Source organism: Pseudophryne corroboree (assembly GCF_028390025.1).
Source record: "Pseudophryne corroboree isolate aPseCor3 chromosome 3 unlocalized genomic scaffold, aPseCor3.hap2 SUPER_3_unloc_23, whole genome shotgun sequence".
In the NCBI taxonomy this organism is placed as follows: Eukaryota; Metazoa; Chordata; class Amphibia; order Anura; family Myobatrachidae; genus Pseudophryne; species Pseudophryne corroboree.
The window spans coordinates 453201-473914 of NW_026967512.1; the positions used below are offsets into that span (position 1 = coordinate 453201).

The 20714-nt window shown below is 48.1% G+C and overlaps 1 protein-coding gene across 1 annotated transcript; it reads left to right on the forward strand.

Moving 5' to 3' along the window:
- The first annotated feature begins 781 nt into the window (after positions 1-781).
- On the forward strand, positions 782-20485 carry LOC134983759 (oocyte zinc finger protein XlCOF6-like). Its single transcript, XM_063949400.1, has 3 exons — positions 782-874; positions 1030-1333; positions 16492-20485. Exons 2-3 carry the CDS (start codon positions 1144-1146, stop codon positions 18648-18650), a joined length of 2349 nt encoding a protein of 782 aa, XP_063805470.1. The 5' UTR covers positions 782-874; positions 1030-1143; the 3' UTR covers positions 18651-20485.
- Positions 20486-20714: the final 229 nt, after the last annotated feature.

Genomic DNA, 20714 nt, shown 5'->3' on the forward strand with positions numbered 1-20714 from the left:
TGGGAATGGGACATTATACAGTAACACCAGGGGATGTGTCTGGGTGATGACTGGAGAGGTGACTGCTGGGAATTGCACATTATACAGTAACACCAGGGGATGTGTCTAGGTGATGACTGGAGGGGTGACTGCTGGGAATGGGACATTATACAGTAACACCAGGGGATGTGTCTGGGTGATGACTGGAGAGGTGACTGCTGGGAATGGGACATTATACAGTAACACCAGGGGATGTGTCTGGGTGATGACTGGAGAGGTGACTGCTGGGAATGGGACATTATACAGTAACACCGGGGGATGTGTCTGGGTGATGACTGGAGAGGTGACTGCTGGGAATGGGGCATTATACAGTAACACCAGGGGACGTGCCTGAGTGATGACTGGAGAGGTGACTGCCGGGAATGGGGCATTATACAGTAACACCAGGGGACGTGTCTGTGTGATGACTGGAGAGGTGACTGCTGGGAATGGGACATTATACAGTAACACCTGGGGACGTGTCTGGGTTATGACTGTATCACTGTGTGTGTTAGGTTTCTATAAGGTATCAGGATGTCACTGTTCTATGTCTCCATGCAGGAGGGGGAGTATATAGAGGAACACAGGGGTCTGTACAAGGACGTGATGATGGAGAATCACCGGCCCCTCACATCACTGGGTAAGAGGAGACTGTCATGTATTGTACAGGGGAGAGCAGATATGGGGGCCCCTATATACACACATCATCTGATAATCACATATATACACTGTACTCAGTCACTGTGTGTCTCCTACAGATGGACCCAGTAACGGAGATACCCCAGAGAGATGTCCCCGTCCTCTGTATTCCCAGGATTGTACAGAGGAGTATCACAGGATCCCACAGGAGGATCAGGTAGGTGGGATTTAGGGTCTCATCCAATATACCAAAGTGACTGTCACTATTTGATGTGTAGAGGAGCTGTGTGTCTTATACACTGATATTATACTGTTTCACCTCAATTTAATCAAACAGTATGCAAATGCCATTGTATGTTTTGGGTTATTTAGGTAGAACGTCTTTCTCGTATAAAGGTAGAAGATATAGAGGGAGAAGAAGAGACGTATGTGACTGATATAAAGGCAGTAGATACAGAGGGAGAAGAAGAGACGTATGTGACTGATATGAAGGCAGAAGATATAAGGAGAGAAGAAGAGACGTATGTGTCTGATATAAAGACAGAAGATACAGAGGGAGAAGAAGAGACGTATGTGACTGATATAAAGGCAGAAGATATAGAGGGAGAAGAAGATACGTATGTGAGGGGTGATCAGCAGTGTAAGGAGGAGGAGATCCCTACAGATATTAGCACAGGTGAGTAATAAACACTTATTACAGAAAAGAGTCACATATTCTCCTTGCTCAGTACAGACTAATGAGGGAAATGTATCTGCCCAGTGGTGGAGTCAGGAGACATCTGCCCCTATTATACTCCTGCTCTCCCCCACACATCATGTCACTGTGGGCTACCAGCCCAGAGATCTGACCAGTCTCCTCCCCACACTCTATGGTGTATCTCATACATCAGGAGCCATCAGCCCCTATTATACTCCTGCTCTCCCCCTCACATCATGTCACTGTGTGTTACCAGCCCAGAGATCTGACCAGTCTCCTCCCCACACTCTCTGGTGTATCTCATACATCAGGAGCCATCAGCCCCTATTATACTCCTGCTCTCCCCCTCACATCATGTCACTGTGTGTTACCAGCCCAGAGATCTGACCAGTCTCCTCCCCACACTCTCTGGTGTATCTCATACATCAGGAGCCATCAGCCCCTATTATACTCCTGCTCTCCCCTCACATCATGTCACTGTGTGTCACCAGCCCAGAGATCTGACCAGTCTACTCCCCACACTCTCTGGTGTATCTCATACATCAGGAGCCATCAGCCCCTATTATACTCCTGCTCTCCTCCTCACATCATGTCACTGTGTGTCGCTAGCAGTACCTCTGTCTATGGTATTACATGCCCTGAGAGTGTCTCTATTAGCACACGCCGGTCTATATTTAAACTACTCTTTATTTATTTTTTCTCTAACATGCATAAGGGATACTGTGGACTTATTACAATGGGGTATAGATGGGGTCCAAAGGAGCTGATGCACTTTAAATTTCTTCCAAATGCAATCGCAGCACGCCGCACACCCCTAACAATGGCGGGAGGTCAGAAGAGTGGCGAGTACAAACCAGGGGACCCACAAGGGGGTCCCCGGCTCTTGGTGCGGCGCGATTACAGGGGCGGCATACGGACGCTCTACGGAGGGATCCGCTATAGCCACCCTGTGTACACTGGCAGCGGTGGTGGAAACAGGCATTAATGTTCCGTTTTACACCTGTTAGGAGACATTGCCAGTATAAATATCTATAGAGCTCCAATGCCGTTACAGGGGGCGGAGCTTCCTTAGAGCGGGAGCAGCGGCGTTTTGGCTCTTTCCTCTGCTTACAGCTGCAGCAGCAAGGACACACAGACCCTCCAGACACTTGTGATACACAGGAAACTGGTACAGGGGTGTAAATATGGGGGAGAGCCGCTATTATACACACTATAGTGTCCTGAAAAGGACAAGACTCCTGTGTTATACTGTGATAAACAGCCTGCAGTCTCAATGGGTCTGACAGGCTTTGGGTGTGCCGTTCCTCTCTCTCTGTGTGTCCTTTTCACATACCAGTCTGGGCAGGCTTGCTATTTAATATACTTATCTGTGATTCTCTCCCTCTGCGGCTGGTTCCCACTCATGTGAACAATGCAGCCAGTCCTTCCAAGTTAGTGAGGAGACTTGGGGGGAGGGTCAGGAGCCATCTTGGCTCAGTGACATAAAAACCATGATGGCAGACATGTCATCCCAGCTCACTGCTAATAATCAGCAGGCTGTAGCAGACCTAGCTGCAAAGGCCGATAATAAACAGTCCGTCCGTCCCCCCCCCCCCTAGCTCAGGTCCATATAGTTGTGGGCTGCACGATTTACTCTCAGAATCTGAGGACGAGGTACAGGAGGAGGGGGAGGAATGGGATCCTATTAAGAGGATTTACCTTCTGCACAGGGTATTGAGCCCCTTATACTTGCTATCAGGGATGTGATAAAAGTCCCTTTGGAAGACGCTGCCGTACAGCGGTCGTTTTTCTTAGCACAGAAAAAGAAACTAGTGTCACTTTCCCTGATTCTAAGGAACTAGATGACATGTTTAAGTTAACCTGGAAAAATCCTGATAAAAAATACCAGGTGACAAATCGGTTTCTGCACACTTTCCCATTTGCTCCTGATGGTAGGAAACACTGGGGAGAGCCCCCGGCAGTAGACTTATCAGTCTCTCGCCTATCAAAGAAAGTGCTATTACCAGTCCCTGGCTCCTCTGCATTAAAGGACCCTGGGGATAGGAAAATAGAGACTACATTAAAGTCTATTTACACAGCAGCTGGTGTATCACAAAGACCTGTGATAGCGGGTTGCCGGATGACACATGCCATTCATACATGGGCGAGTCAAATTCAAGGAAGCCTTGCTGGAGATATACGTCCCTGGTGACTCTCATAAAGCACATTCAGGACACTGCACGCCTCCAGTGTGACTCTCTCAAGGGAATAGGTGCTATTAACTCTAGGACTACTGCCATGGCAGTGTCGGCGCGCAGAACTTTGTGGCTGCATCAGTGGATAGCGGACGCAGATTCCAAGCGCAGAGTGTGGAGTCTCTTCCTTTCTCAGGGGAGTGGCTATTCGGGGTTGAGTTGGATACATGGATTTCAAAGGTTACTGTGGGTAAATCCACGTTTCTCCCCTCTGGGGCCCCACTGGCTAGGCGTTCCCACCCCGCGAGGTCTTACCCAGTCCTTTCGGACTGCCAGGTTCAGATCAAGAGCCGTTGGCACCTCAAATGAGTGAGAGGCACCAGAGGCAAAACAAGAAAACCAGCCGCCGCAGGTTCTCGGTAACAAAGCACCAGTTCAGCTTCCACTAGGGCCTTGGCATGATGGTGCCCCCCCCCCCCCCCCAACCCTGAGGGATTCTCGGGGTGTGATCTCGACTGCGTTGGCGGGGATTGGGGGTTCTAACAATCGAGCTTGGGCTGGGAGGACAGCTGACTGTGTAGGAAGTAGACAAGGAGGTTGAATGTAGTTCTTCCTCATGAGGTGGAGGACTAGTGGGTGTTAGAGTTGGCTGGAGGGCATAAAAAGAATGAGAACTCTGTAGAAGAATAACTGTGTTTTTAATGAAGAAACAACTGTACACCGATACTTGAGGAATTGAAAGACACGGAATAATGAACTGAAGTCTATGATTAAACGAGGTGAGGAATGGAGCTGAAGATCACCGGTATTGCGGAACTGAAAAACTGTGGTTTGTGGTTGGTAGACAAGGCTGAAGGAGACTGGGTTTTTGAAGAGCTGAAATACTGTGGCTTGTGACTGGTAGATGAGGCTGAGAAACTCTGACTTTGAAGAAATGAAGACTGTAGCTTGGGCTTGGAAAGCGAGGCTGAAAACTCAAATCTGGAAGAAGCAAAGACTGTGGCTTGAGCTTGCGAGACGCTCGTAGGAACCAACGTTTAGAACCCGAAGCCCCTTTACGACCGGGAGCCCCGTGAGCGCCTCCACGAGTGGCACCGGGTTAAGCGACAGGACTGCAGCAGTGATAGGTCATGGACAGATGATGGGAACCGGGGAACCAGGAGCAGCCTGGGAGCACAGAGCTGTAGCAACTTTCACAGGAAAGTAACTTGAAGCACTGGCACTCTCTCCCTGAGCCAGTCTCCCTTTTATAAGGGAAGACTACACTGGATTGGCTGGATACAGAGTGTGGATTTCATTGGCAGATCTCAGGTCTCCAACATGGCCACCCCCAGCACTGGGGACATTCTCAGCTGCAGCACTTAAGCTAACCCAGCTCCGGCCTTGACTTCCTGAGACAGATTCACCACCAGAGGGCTCTGCTGCAGCAACTACCCGCCGCAGCATCCGGGTCACCGGCCCCTGACCTCCGGAAGCCGCACATGCGCCCAAGGACCCACTGCAAGCAGCTCCGTGCAACACCCATGAGACCGCGCCGGAGGTAAGGCTCCGGACACTGACATGCGTCACTTCAGCCGCATCTGGGAAAGCTCCTGCCAGGATGCCTGGCTAAAGGACCTAATTTCTTGGCTACAAGCTGCAGTTCAGCAGTGCTGCTCCCCAACAATTTTTCTAATCAAGTTTACTAGTTTTGCAGGATACACGAGTAACGCTGCAACAGGCCATACTAAAGTTGGCCCAGTCCCAAGTCATTGTTCCAGTGCCACTACAATATCAGGGATTGGGTTACTACTCCATCCTGTTTGTGGCACCAAAACCGGACGGTTTCGTTAAAGCCTATTTTGAATCTAAAATCCTTGAATCCTTCACTAAAGGTTTTCGAGTTCACAATGGAATCCTTGTGAGCAATGATTGCGGGTCTGGAAGAACAGGAGTTCATGGTTTTGTTTGATATAAAGGATGCTTATCTCCATATCTCGATTTGACCGCCTCACCAGGCTTACCTACGGTTTGCCCTGCTTGAATGATCACTACCCGTTCCAGGCGCTACCCTTCGGCCTGGCCACAGCTCCAAGGGTCTTTACAAACGTGATGACGGAGATGATGTTCCAGCTCCGAGTCCAGGGGATCAATATTGTCCCTTACCTAGACGAGCTCTTGATAAAGGTGAGATCCAGGGAGCTTCTATTGCTCAATATAGGCCGCACTATTCAGCTTCTGTCACATCATGGGTTGATCTTCAATTTACAGAAGTCCCTACTTCTGAGGAACATTCCCAGGAACAGGAGCCTACTCAGTGGCTCCTGTTCCTGGGAATGTTTCTGGATACAGTGGCTCAGAAAGTGTTCCTCCCAGAGGACAAGGCAAGGACGCTCCAGGATATGGTCCGAGCAGTTCTACGACGAATCGGGTCTCCATCCATCTTTGCATAAGATTGTTGGGAAAGATGTTAGCCTCATACGAGGCGATCCAGTATGGAAGGTTCCATGCCAGAACATTTCAATTAGATCTCCTGAGCTAGTGGTCCGGTTCACATCTTCAGATGCACCAGATCATACACTACCGTTCAAATGTTTGGGGTCACTTAGACATTTATTTATTTTTAAGGAAAAGCACAGTTTTTTTCAATGAAGATAACATTAAATTAATCAGAAATACACTATACATTGTTGATATGGTAAATGACTGTACTAGCTGCAAACGTCTGGTTTTTAATGGAATATCTACAGAGGTGTATAGAGGTCCATTTCCAGCAACCATCACTCCAGTGTTCTAATGGTACATTGTGTTTGCTAATCGTGGTAGAAGACTAATGGATGATTAGAAAACCCTTGTGCAATTATGTTAGCACAGCTGAAAATGGGTTTGCTCGTTAGAGAAGCTATAACACTGGGCTATCTTTGAGTTAGTTGAGTGTCTGGAGCATTACATTTGTGGGTTCGATTATACTCTGAAAGTGGCAAGAAAAGGAGACCTTTCATGTGAAACTCAACAGTCTATTCTTGTTCTTAGAAATGAAGGCTATTCCATGCGAGAACTTGCTGAGAAACTGAACATTTCCTACAACGGTGTGTACTACTCCCTTCAGAGAACAGCACAAACAGGCTCTAACCAGAGTAGAAAGAGAAGTGGGAGGCCCCGGTGCACAACTGAGCAAGAAGACAAGTACATTAGAGTCTCTAGTTTGATAAATAGACGCCGCACAGGTCCTAACTGGAAGCAGATGCCTCACAGGTCCTAGCTGGCAGCTTCATTAAATGGTACCCGCAAAACACTAGTGTCAATGTCTACAGTGAAGAGGTGACTCCGGGATGCTGGCCTTCTAGGCAGAGTGGCAAAGAAAACGCCAATAAAAGGAAAAGATTAATATGGGCAAAAGAACACAGACATTGGACAGAGGAAAAAGTGTTATGGACAGATGAATCGAAGTTTGAGGTGTTTGGATCACACAGAAGAACATTTGTGAGACTCAGAACAAGTGAAAAGATGCTGGAAGAGTGCCTGATGCCATCGGTCAAGCATGGTGGAGGTAATGTGATGGTCTGGGGCTGCTTTGGTGCTGGTAATGTGGGAGATTTGAACAAGGTAAAAGGGATTGTGAATAAGGAAGGCTATCACTCCATTTTGCAACGCCATGCCATACCCTGTGGACAGCGCTTGACTGGAGCCAATATTTTCCTACAAGAGGACAATGACCCAAAGCACACCTCCAAATTATACAAGACCTATTTATGGAAGAAGCCGGCAGCTGGTATTCTGTCTGTAATGGAGTGGCCAGTGCAGTCACCAGATCTCAACCCCACTGAGCTGTTGTGGGAGCAGCTTGACCGTATGGCTGCAGGGATGTGCGCTGCTCACGGGGTCCAGGCTAACCGGCTCCCTATGCGGCGGGTAGTAGTAGGGCGCTGGGGTCCGGGAGCTATGCTCCCGGCACCTCAGCGCTCCAGGGAGTGATCGCGATGAGCCCCCAAAAAAGTGGGTTCCAGTGACCCCTCACTTTTAAAAGTTGGGGTCCTACCTGTCCTTTTCTGGTTTCCAACGGAATTAAGGTTCTTATTAATGATTTAAATATAAAAACTCAGACTTGATTTGAACACTACAAAAGTGCTGCAAGGGGGAGGAGGGGTGACAGTGCTGCAAGGGGGAGGGGGGGGGGGGGGGGGTGACAGTGCTGCTGGGCTGTGTAGCTATACCGGACACTCTGCACCAGACATGTAACTAAATATTTTGTCAGAAAGTGAATTGGTGCTCCCCCTCCCATAGCGAAAAGCAAAGTCAGTGTGCGCGGAGCGCGTGCAGTAAAAATTTAGGGGAATTACTTCGTTGAGAAGGGGCGTGGCCACATCATAGTACCAATTCACATTGCACCACTCAGTAGTGCTGCTTATACACATTGCGCCAGGCAGAGCACGTTATACACATTGCGACAGGTAGAGCACATTATACACATTGCAGCAGGTAGAGCACGTTATACACATTGCAGCAGGTAGAGCACGTTATACACATTGCAGCAGGTAGAGCACGTTATACACATTGCACCAGGTAGAGCTCGTTATACACATTGCACCAGGTAGAGCTCATTATACACATTGCACCAGGTAGAGCACGTTATACACATTGCAGCAGGTAGAGCACGTTATACACATTGCAGCAGGTAGAGCACGTTATACACATTGCAGCAGGTAGAGCACGTTATACACATTGCACCAGGTAGAGCACGTTATACACATTGCACCGGGTAGAGCACGTTATACACATTGCACCAGGTATAGCTCATTATACACATTGCACCAGGTAGAGCACATTATACACATTGCAGCAGGTAGAGCTCGTTATACACATTGCACCAGGTATAGCTCATTATACACATTGCACCAGGTAGAGCACGTTATACACATTGCAGCAGGTAGAGCAAGTTATACACATTGCAGCAGGTAGAGCGCGTTATACACATTGCACCAGGTAGAGCACATTATACACATTGCAGCAGGCAGAGCACGTTATACACATTGCATCAGGTAGAGCTCATTATACACATTGCACCAGGTTGAGCACATTATACACATTGCGCCAGGTAGAGAATGTTATACACATTGCGCCAGGTAGAGCACGTTATACACATTGCACCAGGGAGAGCGTGTTATACACATTGCATCAGGTAGAGTGCATTATACACATTGCAGCAGGTAAAGCACGTTATAGACATTGCAGCAGGTAGAGCACGCTATACACATTGCACCAGGTAGAGCACGCTATACACATTGCACCAGGTAGAGCACGTTATACACATTGCAGCAGGTAGAGCACGTTATACACATTGCAGCAGGTAAAGCACGTTATACACAATGCACCAGGTAGAGCACGTTATACACATTGCACCAGGTAGAGCACATTATACACTTTGCGCCAGGTAGAGCACGTTATACACATTGCAGCAGGTAGAGTACGTTATACATATTGCACCATGTAGAGCACGTTATACACATTGCACCTGGTAGAGCACGTTATACACATTGCAGCAGGTAGAGTACGTTATACACATTGCAGCAGGTAGAGCACGTTATACACATTGCAGCAGGTAGAGCACGTTATACACATTGCAGCAGGTAGAGCAGGTTATACACATTGCAGCAGGTAGAGCACATTCTACACATTGCAGCAGGTAGAGCACGTTATACACATTGCAGCAGGTAGAGCACGTTATACACATTGCAGCAGGTAGAGGACGTTATACACATTGCAGCAGGTAGAGCACGTTATACACATTGCAGCAGGTAGAGCACGTTATACACATTGCAGCAGGTAGAGCACGTTATACACTTTGCACCAGGTAGAGCACGTAATACACATTGCAGCAGGTAGAGCACGTTATACACATTGCAGCAGGTAGAGCACGTTATACACATTGCACCAGGTAGAGCACGTTATACACATTGCACCAGGTAGAGCACGTTATACACATTGCAGCAGGTAGAGCACGTTATACACATTGCAGCAGGTAGAGCACTTTATACACATTGCAGCAGGTAGAGCACGTTATACACATTGCAGCAGGTAGAGCACGTTATACACATTGCGCCAGGTAGAGCACGTTATACACATTGCACCAGGTAGAGCGCGTAATACACATTGCAGCAGGTAGAGCGCGTTATACACATTGCAGCAGGTAGAGCATGTTATACACATTGCACCAGGTAGAGCGCGTAATACACATTGCAGCAGGTAGAGCGCGTTATACACATTGCAGCAGGTAGAGCACGTTATACACATTGCAGCAGGTAGAGCACGTTATACACATTGCAGCAGGTAGAGCACGTTATACACATTGCAGCAGGTAGAGCACGTTATACACATTGCAGCAGGTAGAGCACGTTATACACATTGCAGCAGGTAGAGCACGTTATACACATTGCAGCAGGTACAGCACGTTATACACATTGCACCAGGTAGAGCACGTTATACACATTGCGGCAGGTAGAGCACGTTATACACATTGCAGCAGGTACAGCACGTTATACACATTGCACCAGGTAGAGCACGTTATACACATTGCAGCAGGTAGAGCACGTTATACACATTGCAGCAGGTAGAGCACGTTATACACATTGCAGCAGGTAGAGCACGTTATACATATTGCAGCAGGTAGAAAACGTTATACACATTGCAGCAGGTAGAGCACGTTATACACATTGCACCAGGTAGAGCACGTTATACACATTGCAGCAGGTAGAGCACGTTATACACATTGCACCAGGCAGAGCACGTTATTCACATTGCAGCAGGCAGAGCACGTTATACACATTGCAGCAGGTAGAGCACGTTATACACATTGCAGCAGGTAGAGCACGTTATACACATTGCAGCAGGTAGAGCACGTTATACACATTGCAGCAGGTAGAGCACGTTATACACATTGCAGCAGGTAGAAAACGTTATACACATTGCAGCAGGTAGAGCACGTTATACACATTGCAGCAGGTAGAGCACGTTATACACATTGCAGCAGGTAGAGCACGTTATACACATTGCAGCAGGTAGAGCACGTTATACACATTGCAGCAGGTAGAGAACGTTACACACATTGCAGCAGGTAGAGCACGTTATACACATTGCGCCAGGTAGAGCACGTTATACACATTGCACCAGGTAGAGCACGTTATACACATTGCAGCAGGTAGAGCACGTTATACACATTGCAGCAGGTAGAGCACGTTATACACATTGCAGCAGGTAGAGAACGTTACACACATTGCAGCAGGTAGAGCACGTTATACACATTGCGCCAGGTAGAGCACGTTATACACATTGCACCAGGTAGAGCACGTTATACACATTGCAGCAGGTAGAGCACGTTATACACATTGCAGCAGGTAGAGCACGTTATACACATTGCACCAGGTAGAGCATGTTATACACATTGCAGCAGGTAGAGCACGTTATACACATTGCAGCAGGTAGAGCGCGTTATACACATTGCAGCAGGTAGAGCACGTTATACACATTGCGCCAGGTAGAGCACGTTATACACATTGCAGCAGGTAGAGCACGTTATACACATTGCAGCAGGTAGAGCACGTTATACACATTGCAGCAGGTAGAGCACGTTATACACATTGCACCAGGTAGAGCACTTTATACACATTGCAGCAGGTAGAGCACGTTACACACATTGCAGCAGGTAGAGCACGTTATACATATTGCAGCAGGTAGAGCACGTTACACACATTGCAGCAGGTAGAGCACGTTATACGCATTGCAGCAGGTAGAGCACGTTATACACATTGCAGCAGGTAGAGCACGTTATACACATTGCACCAGATAGAGCACGTTATACACATTGCAGCAGGTAGAGCACGTTATACACATTGCAGCTGGTAGAGCACGTTATACACATTGCACCAGGTAGAGCGCGTAATACACATTGCAGCAGGTAGAGCACGTTACACACATTGCACCAGATAGAGCACGTTATACACATTGCAGCAGGTAGAGCACGTTATACACATTGCAGCAGGTAGAGTGCGTTATACACATTGCAGCAGGTAGAGCAAGTTATACACATTGCAGCAGGTAGAGCACGTTATACACATTGCACCAGGTAGAGCGCGTAATACACATTGCAGCAGGTAGAGCACGTTATACACATTGCACCAGGTAGAGCAGGTTATACACATTGCAGCAGGTAGAGCACGTTATACACATTACACCAGGTAGAGCACGTTACACACATTGCAGCAGGTAGAGCGTGTTATACACATTGCAGCAGGTAGAACATTTATATGATTAAAATCAGGACAATAAATGCTTCTAAACACATTAGTAAATAATACATTTAATATATGTAATGGGTTTATGGTGCTGCTATAATAGAAGCCCCAGACTGGATTTAGGGGTCATTCCGAGTTGATCGCTTGCTGCAGTTTTTCGCAGCACAGTGAACAGATTACTACTGCGCATGTGTATGCACCACAATGCGCAGGTGGATCGCACGGGTACAACGCGAATCGTTGCTGAGCGATGGATTTAACGAAGAATCCATTTGCAACGCTGGTCGCAAGGTGATTGACAGGAAGAGGGCGTTTGTGGGTGGCAACTGACCGTTTTCTGGGTGTGTTTGGGAAAACGCAGGCGTGTCCAGGCGTTTGCAGGGCGGGTGTCTGACGTCAATTCCGGCTCCAAAAAGACAGAAATGATCTTAGAAACTTAGAAACTGCACAAAATGTTTTTGCAACGCTCCGCCGCACAAGCGATCGCACACTTACAAAGTGAATATACACTCCCCTATAGGCGGCGACTATCTGATCGCTGCGCTGCAAAGAATGGCTAGCGAGCGATCAACTCGGAATGAGGGCCTTAGACGCTACAAAAGTGTTGGTTTAGCGTGCGGGAGGGGGGATAGGTTTAGGCACACCCAGGGGGGCGGTATAGGGTATGGGGTTAGGCTGCAGTAAGGGGGGATAGGGTTAGGCACTAAGGGGGCGGGTTAGATTTAGGCTGTGGGTAAGGGGGGTTAGGTTTAGGCACTGCTGGGGGGAGGTTAGGGTTAGGCTGTGGGTAAGGGAGGTTAGGGTTAGGCACTGCTGGGGGGATGTTAGGGTTAGGCTGTGGGTAAGGGGGGTAGGTTTAGGCACTGCTGGGCAGAGGTTAGGGTTAGGCTGTGGGTAAGGGGGGTTAGGTTTAGGCACTGCTGGGGGGAGGTTAGGGTTAGGCTGTGGGTAAGGGGGTAGGTTTAGGCACTGCTGGGCGGAGGTTAGGGTTAGGCTGTGGGTAAGGGGGGTTAGGTTTAGGCACTGCTGGGGGGAAGTTAGGGTTAGGCTGTGGGTAAGGGGGTTAGGTTTAGGCACTGCTGGGCGGAGGTTAGGGTTAGGCTGTGGGTAAGGGGGGTTAGGTTTTGGCACTGCTGGGGGGAGGTTAGGGTTAGGATGTGGGTAAGGGAGGTTAGGTTTAGGCACTGCTGGGGGGAGGTAACGGTTAGGCTGTGGGTAAGGGGAGGTTAGGTTTAGGCACTGCTGGGGGGAGGTTAGGCTGTGGGTAAGGGGAGGTTAGGTTTAGGCACTGCTGGGGGAGGTTAGGCTTTGGGTATGGGGGTGTTAGGTGTCGGCAGTGCTGCGATTGGGATGCCGGTGTGGTTTCTCATTTCTAGCCTTATATGATGTACCCCTGGCTCAGATAACTTGTATAAATGCTTTTGACTGAAGCAGACGTTTTAGGCAGCTTGACAGGATGATCCCAGAAGTAGCGGGTGCACCACAGGTAGCAGCAGTGCCTGCACAGTAGATTCATGTTATATTCTCATAGATTCTTAGCTTGGTCTAGTTGTGAATGGCGCTGGGAATATCAGGGAAACTTACTGTAGTGGACGCCTGAAACAACCACTGAGGTCGGGCTACAAGCCCATGACACTCCCAGAAGACACACAAGGCATGCAATGAAAGCCACCACCCAAGTTCAGCCACCCGCTCCTAGGCTACTTACCCTACCCCATAGCACTTACGCTGTCACCGGCGCTCACCTCCCGCCCGCAGCACAGCGTAGAGCAGCCGTAGAGCCGTCTTCACTCTCTGCCCGGCCCCCGTGTGAATCCGCGGCTGCATGTGACCAGGAGGGGAAGGCACAATCAGAGGACTGGTAGTGGTAAGGCTCCACCTCCTCTTTTACAGGCAGGAAGCGCAGTCAATTGAGAGCCAGGAATTGGCAGCAGTGCAGCGCGTCTTTCGGGGACCCACACGTTTTTGAAAAGTGAGTCCCCATCCTCTGATCTGGGCAAAATACATTTGCGAACACTGTGTGTGTGTATATATGTATGTGTATATATATGTGTGTATGTATGTATATATATATATATATATATATATATATATATATATATATATATATATAATAGTATGGTGAGGCACTGCAGTGCCTGTGTATTTGGAGCCTGTGCAGGGCACTGGCTCAGTGTATATTTAAGCAACAATGTGTATAGTGTACTTGAATTGTATTTAAAGTGAAATGAACTTACTTGGTTGTGTGTCCCAGGAGGGGGGAATTCATTACTGTGCCGGCAGATGGATTCCTCCAGTACTTTTCCCCAAAAATGGAATGCCTTCCTCTCTAGCCTCCCACATGGAAGTATCATGGGGAGAGAGAGGAGCAGCTCAGCTTTAAAACAAGCTGAATGGTTTTCTGGAGCTCCATAGGGATCACCCTCGGTGGGCAGGAAACCCTAACCGGGGATCTAGGCCTCCCATCTCTGGAGCCCAAGTTTAGGCTGGAGATGGTGAGCTGGGAACCCGGGCAGATTCATGGAAGTAGTTTAGATGAGAAAGCTTCCCCCTGCCTAGACTGAACGTCACCAGGGCGGATAACAACCCTCCAGGATGGGACGGTCAAAGGAGAGTGACTACTCCCCACCGTCCACAGAGGACAATGTTAGCTGTGCATGTGGCCAAGGCATGCACATCACATGGGTAAACAATGATTGGTTGAGAACAGCACGGTGGACTTACCCCCTGTGGTATGTGTATTGGAGTAAGAAAAAAAGAGGAGGCCTCTGAGCCTCCAGAGGTATTATACCATTTTCACTCTGCTGTAAACATTTTGCTGTATTGCTGTTGCCCCTAGCAATAGGGAAGTGTCTTTTTTAAGACTGTTTGGGTGAATAAACATCTGCCTCAAGACGACCGCTTCATCTTGTGACCTGCAGTGCTATGCCAAACATAGTTCAGTTTTACGGCTGTCCAGGGTCCACTCAGCATCTCCAAGATCCGCCTCCCACCAGCTATTGTGTGGAGGCCTAGTCCAGTGACTAGTAGTGATTTGTCAACACCATGCAGGTGTGGTAAGACAGCGTGTCGACGCATACAGAGCAGTACCATGGTTCCAGACTCCATGGCAACAAAGAATCTGGTGGCAGCGTAGTACCCACCCACTGCGCAGTGGGTGGAGTCAGTAATAGGTGGTTACTGATGGTAAGTGGGAATCTCCTAAGTGGCCAGATCCCGTGTGACCTAAACATCCATTCCGTGACTGGGGCAGGATGCGAGGGCTTTCATACAGAACCGTCCGGTCACAGAAATTGCTGGCATAGCGGTGGGATAATCTTAGGTGACTTTTCAGTCACCTGATTGGAGAAGCCGAGTTAGGAGAGGAGTAACTGCAGCGCAGGAGAACGCACAAGATGGCGGACTTCAGCGGAATGTCTAAGGATGATCTGGAGATCGTGTATCAGGAGAAGGGTGTGGATATCCTTTTTCAACACGTCCAGAAGCATCATGAGGGCGGCACTCGTGAGCTTGGTGGAGGTAGAGAGTGCTAAGGGCGTTGGCATCAAAGAGGGCGGCCTACCAGTGGACCTTTGTACAGAACCGGTGAGACCCACAAGCCCCACCCTCTCTACTAGCAGCAGCCATGTTTCATACCTAGCAGGGCCGAAGGTCCAACATCCCTGGGGGGCGACACGGATACCTAAGCAGATCGGCTAGTGGAATTCGGAGAAAGGGCAATGGAGCAAGAGTGCTTGATCATCACCTCACTTTCCAAGGGGCTCCAGTGACTGTGCGCAGCCCATTCTGCCCCCTGCAGTAGCAAGAGCCAGTGCTCCCACCTGAGGCAAAAGCGCGGAGCGTGCAAGAAAGACTGGGCGCACTTAGCCCCAGAATACAGCCCATGGCTTCAGCTGTGTCACTAGGCAGCAGCAGTGAACGGTGCCCGGACTGAGCAGAGTGAGCGGCTTTAGGGCAGGAGGAGTGGGGTACTTAATAGATTGGGTCTTGGTCCCAGCCGGTGGCTGAGAGCTATCAAGGAGGGTAGATAAGCCACTTAGTGAGGAGAACTCCAGAAAGCACGTCTGGATGGACTCAGGCCCCTCTTATTTATTATTTTATATACTAACAAGTGTGGTACATCCCTGCAAAGGCAGATCCAATCTCTTTCTCATCAGACTCTGCTGTCTTCCCTGCACTCTCACTCATATGTTCACTGCTGCCAGTAGCACACGTATGAGATGCAGAAGTATGGTGGCTGCTGTATAGATCCTGATATGTAATTCTCTGTATCATACTGACCGTACACACATCATCCTTATTACAAGTGAGAGAATAGAGGTAAGACACTGAAGATGGGGGTGTTACAGTGGATTATAACCTAGTAGATGATGATGATTACAGGGTATTATATGGTGTATTGCATGTAAAATACCTTGTTCCACACCTACTCTGCTGTAGTAATATACCTTATATAAGGGTGAGTAACACATGTACAGGCTTACCAGCGTATGAGCACACACATAAAGGAATGCTACCTTACCAATGCTTCCAGGAGTAATATTAGGAGACATTATTATAAAGCCTTCATTAAAAGTTATGGTTTTAATACACACATTTACTATTAAGTGTCCCAGAAAGTCGTCTTCTCCTATTGTTTACAAGATTAATATTGTTACAGAAAATTTCACATTTCCATAATGTGTTTTATTTCTAGCAGATGGACACACAAGCAGGAATATCTCAGAAGGACATCTAATGTTATCCCCGGATTGTGACATACAAGATAATGACAGTAGACAGGATTCTCCAGGAGATAATCCCATTACCCCAATTATACATCCAGCTCTATCAGCTGATCCCCCTGATCCTGGAGAATGTTCTCCTGATCACTCTGATATTGGTGCATCTGTTACAGCTCTGAGAGTAGATACAGTGTTTCTGTGTTCTATAGATGCCAAATGTTTTACACAGAACACAAAGCTTATTACCCATCAGCCTGCTAAGGCAGATGAGAAGCAATTTCCATGTTCTGAGTGTGGAAAATGTTTTACATACAAATCAGGTCTTGTTACACATGAGAGAATACATACAGGTGAGAAACCATATTCCTGTTCTGAGTGTGGGAAATGTTTTACCCAGAAATCACAACTTATTACACATCAGCGAAGTCACACAGGTGAAAGGCCATTTCCATGTCCTGAGTGTGGGAAATGTTTTGCACATAAATCAGATCTTGTTAGTCATAACAGAAATCACACAGGTGAGAAGCCATTTTCATGTTCTGAGTGTGGGAAATGTTTTACCTGGAAATCACAACTTGTTACACATCTGCGAAGTCACACAGGTGAAAATCCATTTCCATGTTCTGAGTGTGGGAAATGTTTTACATATAAATCACAACTTGTAATACATAAGAGAATACATACAGGTGAGAAACCATATTCCTGTTCTGAGTGTGGGAACTGTTTTACATACAAATCAACTCTTGATGCACATAAGAGAAGTCACACAGGTACATCACCATTTCCATGTTCTGAGTGTGGGAAATATTTTGCACAAAAATCACAACTTGCTAGACATCAAAGAAGTCACACAGGTGAGAAGCCATTTCCATGTCCTGAGTGTGGTAAATGTTTTGCACAAAATTCAGATCTTGTTAGTCATAACAGAAGTCACACAGGCGAGAATCCAATTTCTTGCTCTGAGTGTGGGAAATGTTTTGCCTGGAAATCACAACTTGTTAAACATCAGAGAAGTCACACAGGTGAGAAGCCTTTTCCATGTACTGAGTGTGGTAAATGTTTTGCACAAAAATCAGATCTTGTTAGTCATAACAGAAGTCACACAGGTGAGAATCCAATTTCCTGCTTTGAGTGTGGGAAATGTTTTGCCCGGAAATCACAACTTGTTATACATCACAGAAGTCACACAGGTGAGAAGCCATTTTCTTGCTCTGAGTGTGGGAAATGTTTTGCCCTGAAATCAGATATTGTTAGACATCAGCGAAGTCACACAGGTGCGAGGCCATTTCCATGTTCTGACTGTGGAAAATGTTTTGCACACAAATCACATCTTGTTATTCATCAGAGAAATCACACAGGTGAGAAGCCTTTTTCTTGCTCTGAGTGCACGAAAAGTTATACTCAGAAATCAGAACTTGTTACACATCAGAGAAGTCACACAGGTGAGAAGCCATTTCCATGTCCTGAGTGTGGGAAATGTTTTGCACACAAAAGAGATCTTTTTAAACATGAGAAAAGTCACACAGGTGAGAAGCCATTTCCATGCTCTGAGTGTGGGAAATGTTTAGCACTCAAATCAGCTCTTGTTATACATCACAGAAGTCACACAGGTGAGAAGCCATTTTCTTGCTCTGAGTGTGGGAAATGTTTTGCACTCAAATCAGCTCTTGTTATACATCACAGAAGTCACACAGGTGAGAAGCCATTTTCTTGCTCTGAGTGTGGGAAATGTTTTACACAGAAATCACATCTTCTTACACATCAGCAAAGTCACACAGGTGAGAATCCATTTCCATGCTCTGAGTGTGGGAAATGTTTTGCGCTCAAATCAGCTCTTGTTATACATCACAGAAGTCACACAGGTGAGAAGCCATTTTCTTGCTCTGAGTGTGGGACATGTTTTACACAGAAATCACATCTTGTTAGACATCAGCAAAGTCACACAGGTGAGAATCCATTTCCATGCTCTGAGTGTGGGAAAGGTTTTGCACACAAATCAGCTCTTGTTGTACATCACAGAAGTCACACAGGTGAGAAGCCATTTCCATGTTCTGAGTGTGGGAAATGTTTTACACACAAATCACAATTTGTTACACACCAGAGAAGACACACAGGTGAGAAGCCATTTTAATCTTCTGGAGTATACTCATCATTGCCATGCGTTGTTCTTCAAGGTTCTTATCGTATCTCCTATGCTTTTTTCAATATACATGCTACTGCATGGTGAAATAATCAGATGTCATGTCCTCATCTACCACTGCTATGCAGATGATCTGTCTTTTGTTCCAGACACTGAGAACCCAGTCCCAATCCTAAATGGTTGTCTAGCTGAGCTCCAGGTGTGAGTGATGCCAGTTGGCTGTGACTCAGTCCTTGTGAAACAGGTCCATATGGTAGAAGCTCACCAACAAAGGACAGGGCTACAGCTCAGCTTTGCAAACCAACCAGACTTACACTTGGGGGTTCAGAGTTACAAAATTCTGATCCTGTGCAGAATCTTGGTGTCCTGGATTGTGGAGTGACACTTAGACATCAGGTATCAGCCACAATCAGATCCTCATCTGAGGAACATAGCCAGACTCCAGCACTTATTTCCCTCAGAAGATCTACCTACAGTCATACATGTACTTGTATCATCACGCACAGACTACTGCAATGTCCTCTACCTGGGTCTCCCAGCAAAAGAATTACTGAGCTTGTAGCTTGTACAGAATGCAGCAGCCAGGCTGTTACCTAACCAGCCCGTTCCTGCCACATAACACCCATTCTCTGCTCCCATCACTGGCTGCCTGTAAGATGATGACTCGGAGCCTAATTCAGGTTTGATCGCAGTGTGTGATCCAAACGGAATTATTGAAAAATTGCGGGCGCATCCACTGCGCCCATCCCGTGCATGCACCTGCATTTTCTGCAGAGGGGACGCAGAAAATGTGATTGCCTGTCAGGCAGAGGCAGTCACGGGGGTGGGCGGGCAATGCTCCATTTCCAGGGAGGAGACGGATCGGTGCGGGGGCAGTGTGGCGCGAACGGAGGACAGACGGGCATGATCACGGCTGTGTGACATCACATGCAGCCGCCATGATCAAGAAAAATGCAGCGGGCCTCCTGCGCAAGCAGCGGCAGCAGGAGGCTTCACTAATTTCTACGATAAAGCAGAAATTGTGAGGCAATCGCAATTTCTGTTTCATCAAGGGGGTAGGCGGTGGTCAGCATGCTGGGTGGCCTTGCGATGGGCGGCCCCTAGCACGCTAGGAAAAGGATTGCTAATTAGCAGCATCTGCTATCTTTACTGAATTTAGACCCTCTATTAAGTAATCTTACTGACTCCCAGCCTTGCATGACCATGATACCAGAAGCAGCTGCTGCATCCGTACTGCCTGGGTTTCTTCCATCTGTTGATGGACTGTTAGCAGTACCATAAATTCCCAAGCAGTGCTAAGATGTCAGGGGAAACAGGGTGGGTGGCAGTAGCGGGGGCTACTGGAGGCAATGTCTATGTGGGTAATATAGTCCCCAAGCAGTGCTGAGGAGGGAGACAGGGCAGGGGGCAGTAGTAGGAGCTGCTGGAGGCAATGTCTATGAGGTTAAACGTCCCCAAGCAGGGCTGAGGAGGGAGACAGGGTGGGTGGCAGTAGTGGGAGCTGCTGGAGGCAATGTCTATGTGGGTAACTGTCCCCAAGCAGGGCTGAGGAGGGAGACAGGGCAGCGGGCAGTAGTAGGAGCTGTTTGATGCAATGTGTATGTGGGTAAACGTCCCCAAGCAGGGCTGAGGAGGGAGACAGGGTGGGTGGCAGTAGTGGGAGCTGCTGGAGGCAATGTCTATGTGGGTAAACATCTGCAAGCAGGGCTGAGGTGTCAGAGCGGGGAGACAGGGCAGGTGGCAGTAGTAGGGGAGACACGGGTGGATGGCAATAGTGGGGGGAGATGGGACGGGCGGCAGTAGTAGGGGAGACAGGGCAGGTGGCAGTAGTAGGGGAGACACGGGTGGATGTCAGTAGTGGGGGGAGACAGGGCAGTGGCAGTAGTGGGGGGAGACAGGGTGGGTGGCAGTAGTGGGGAGAGGACAGGGTGCGTGGCAGTAGTGGGGGAGACATGGGGTGGATGGCAATAGTGGGGGGAGATGGGGCGGGTGGTCACAGTGCAGTACCAGGGGCTGCTGGAGGCAGTAAAGAGGTGTATGTGTTCCACACAGAAT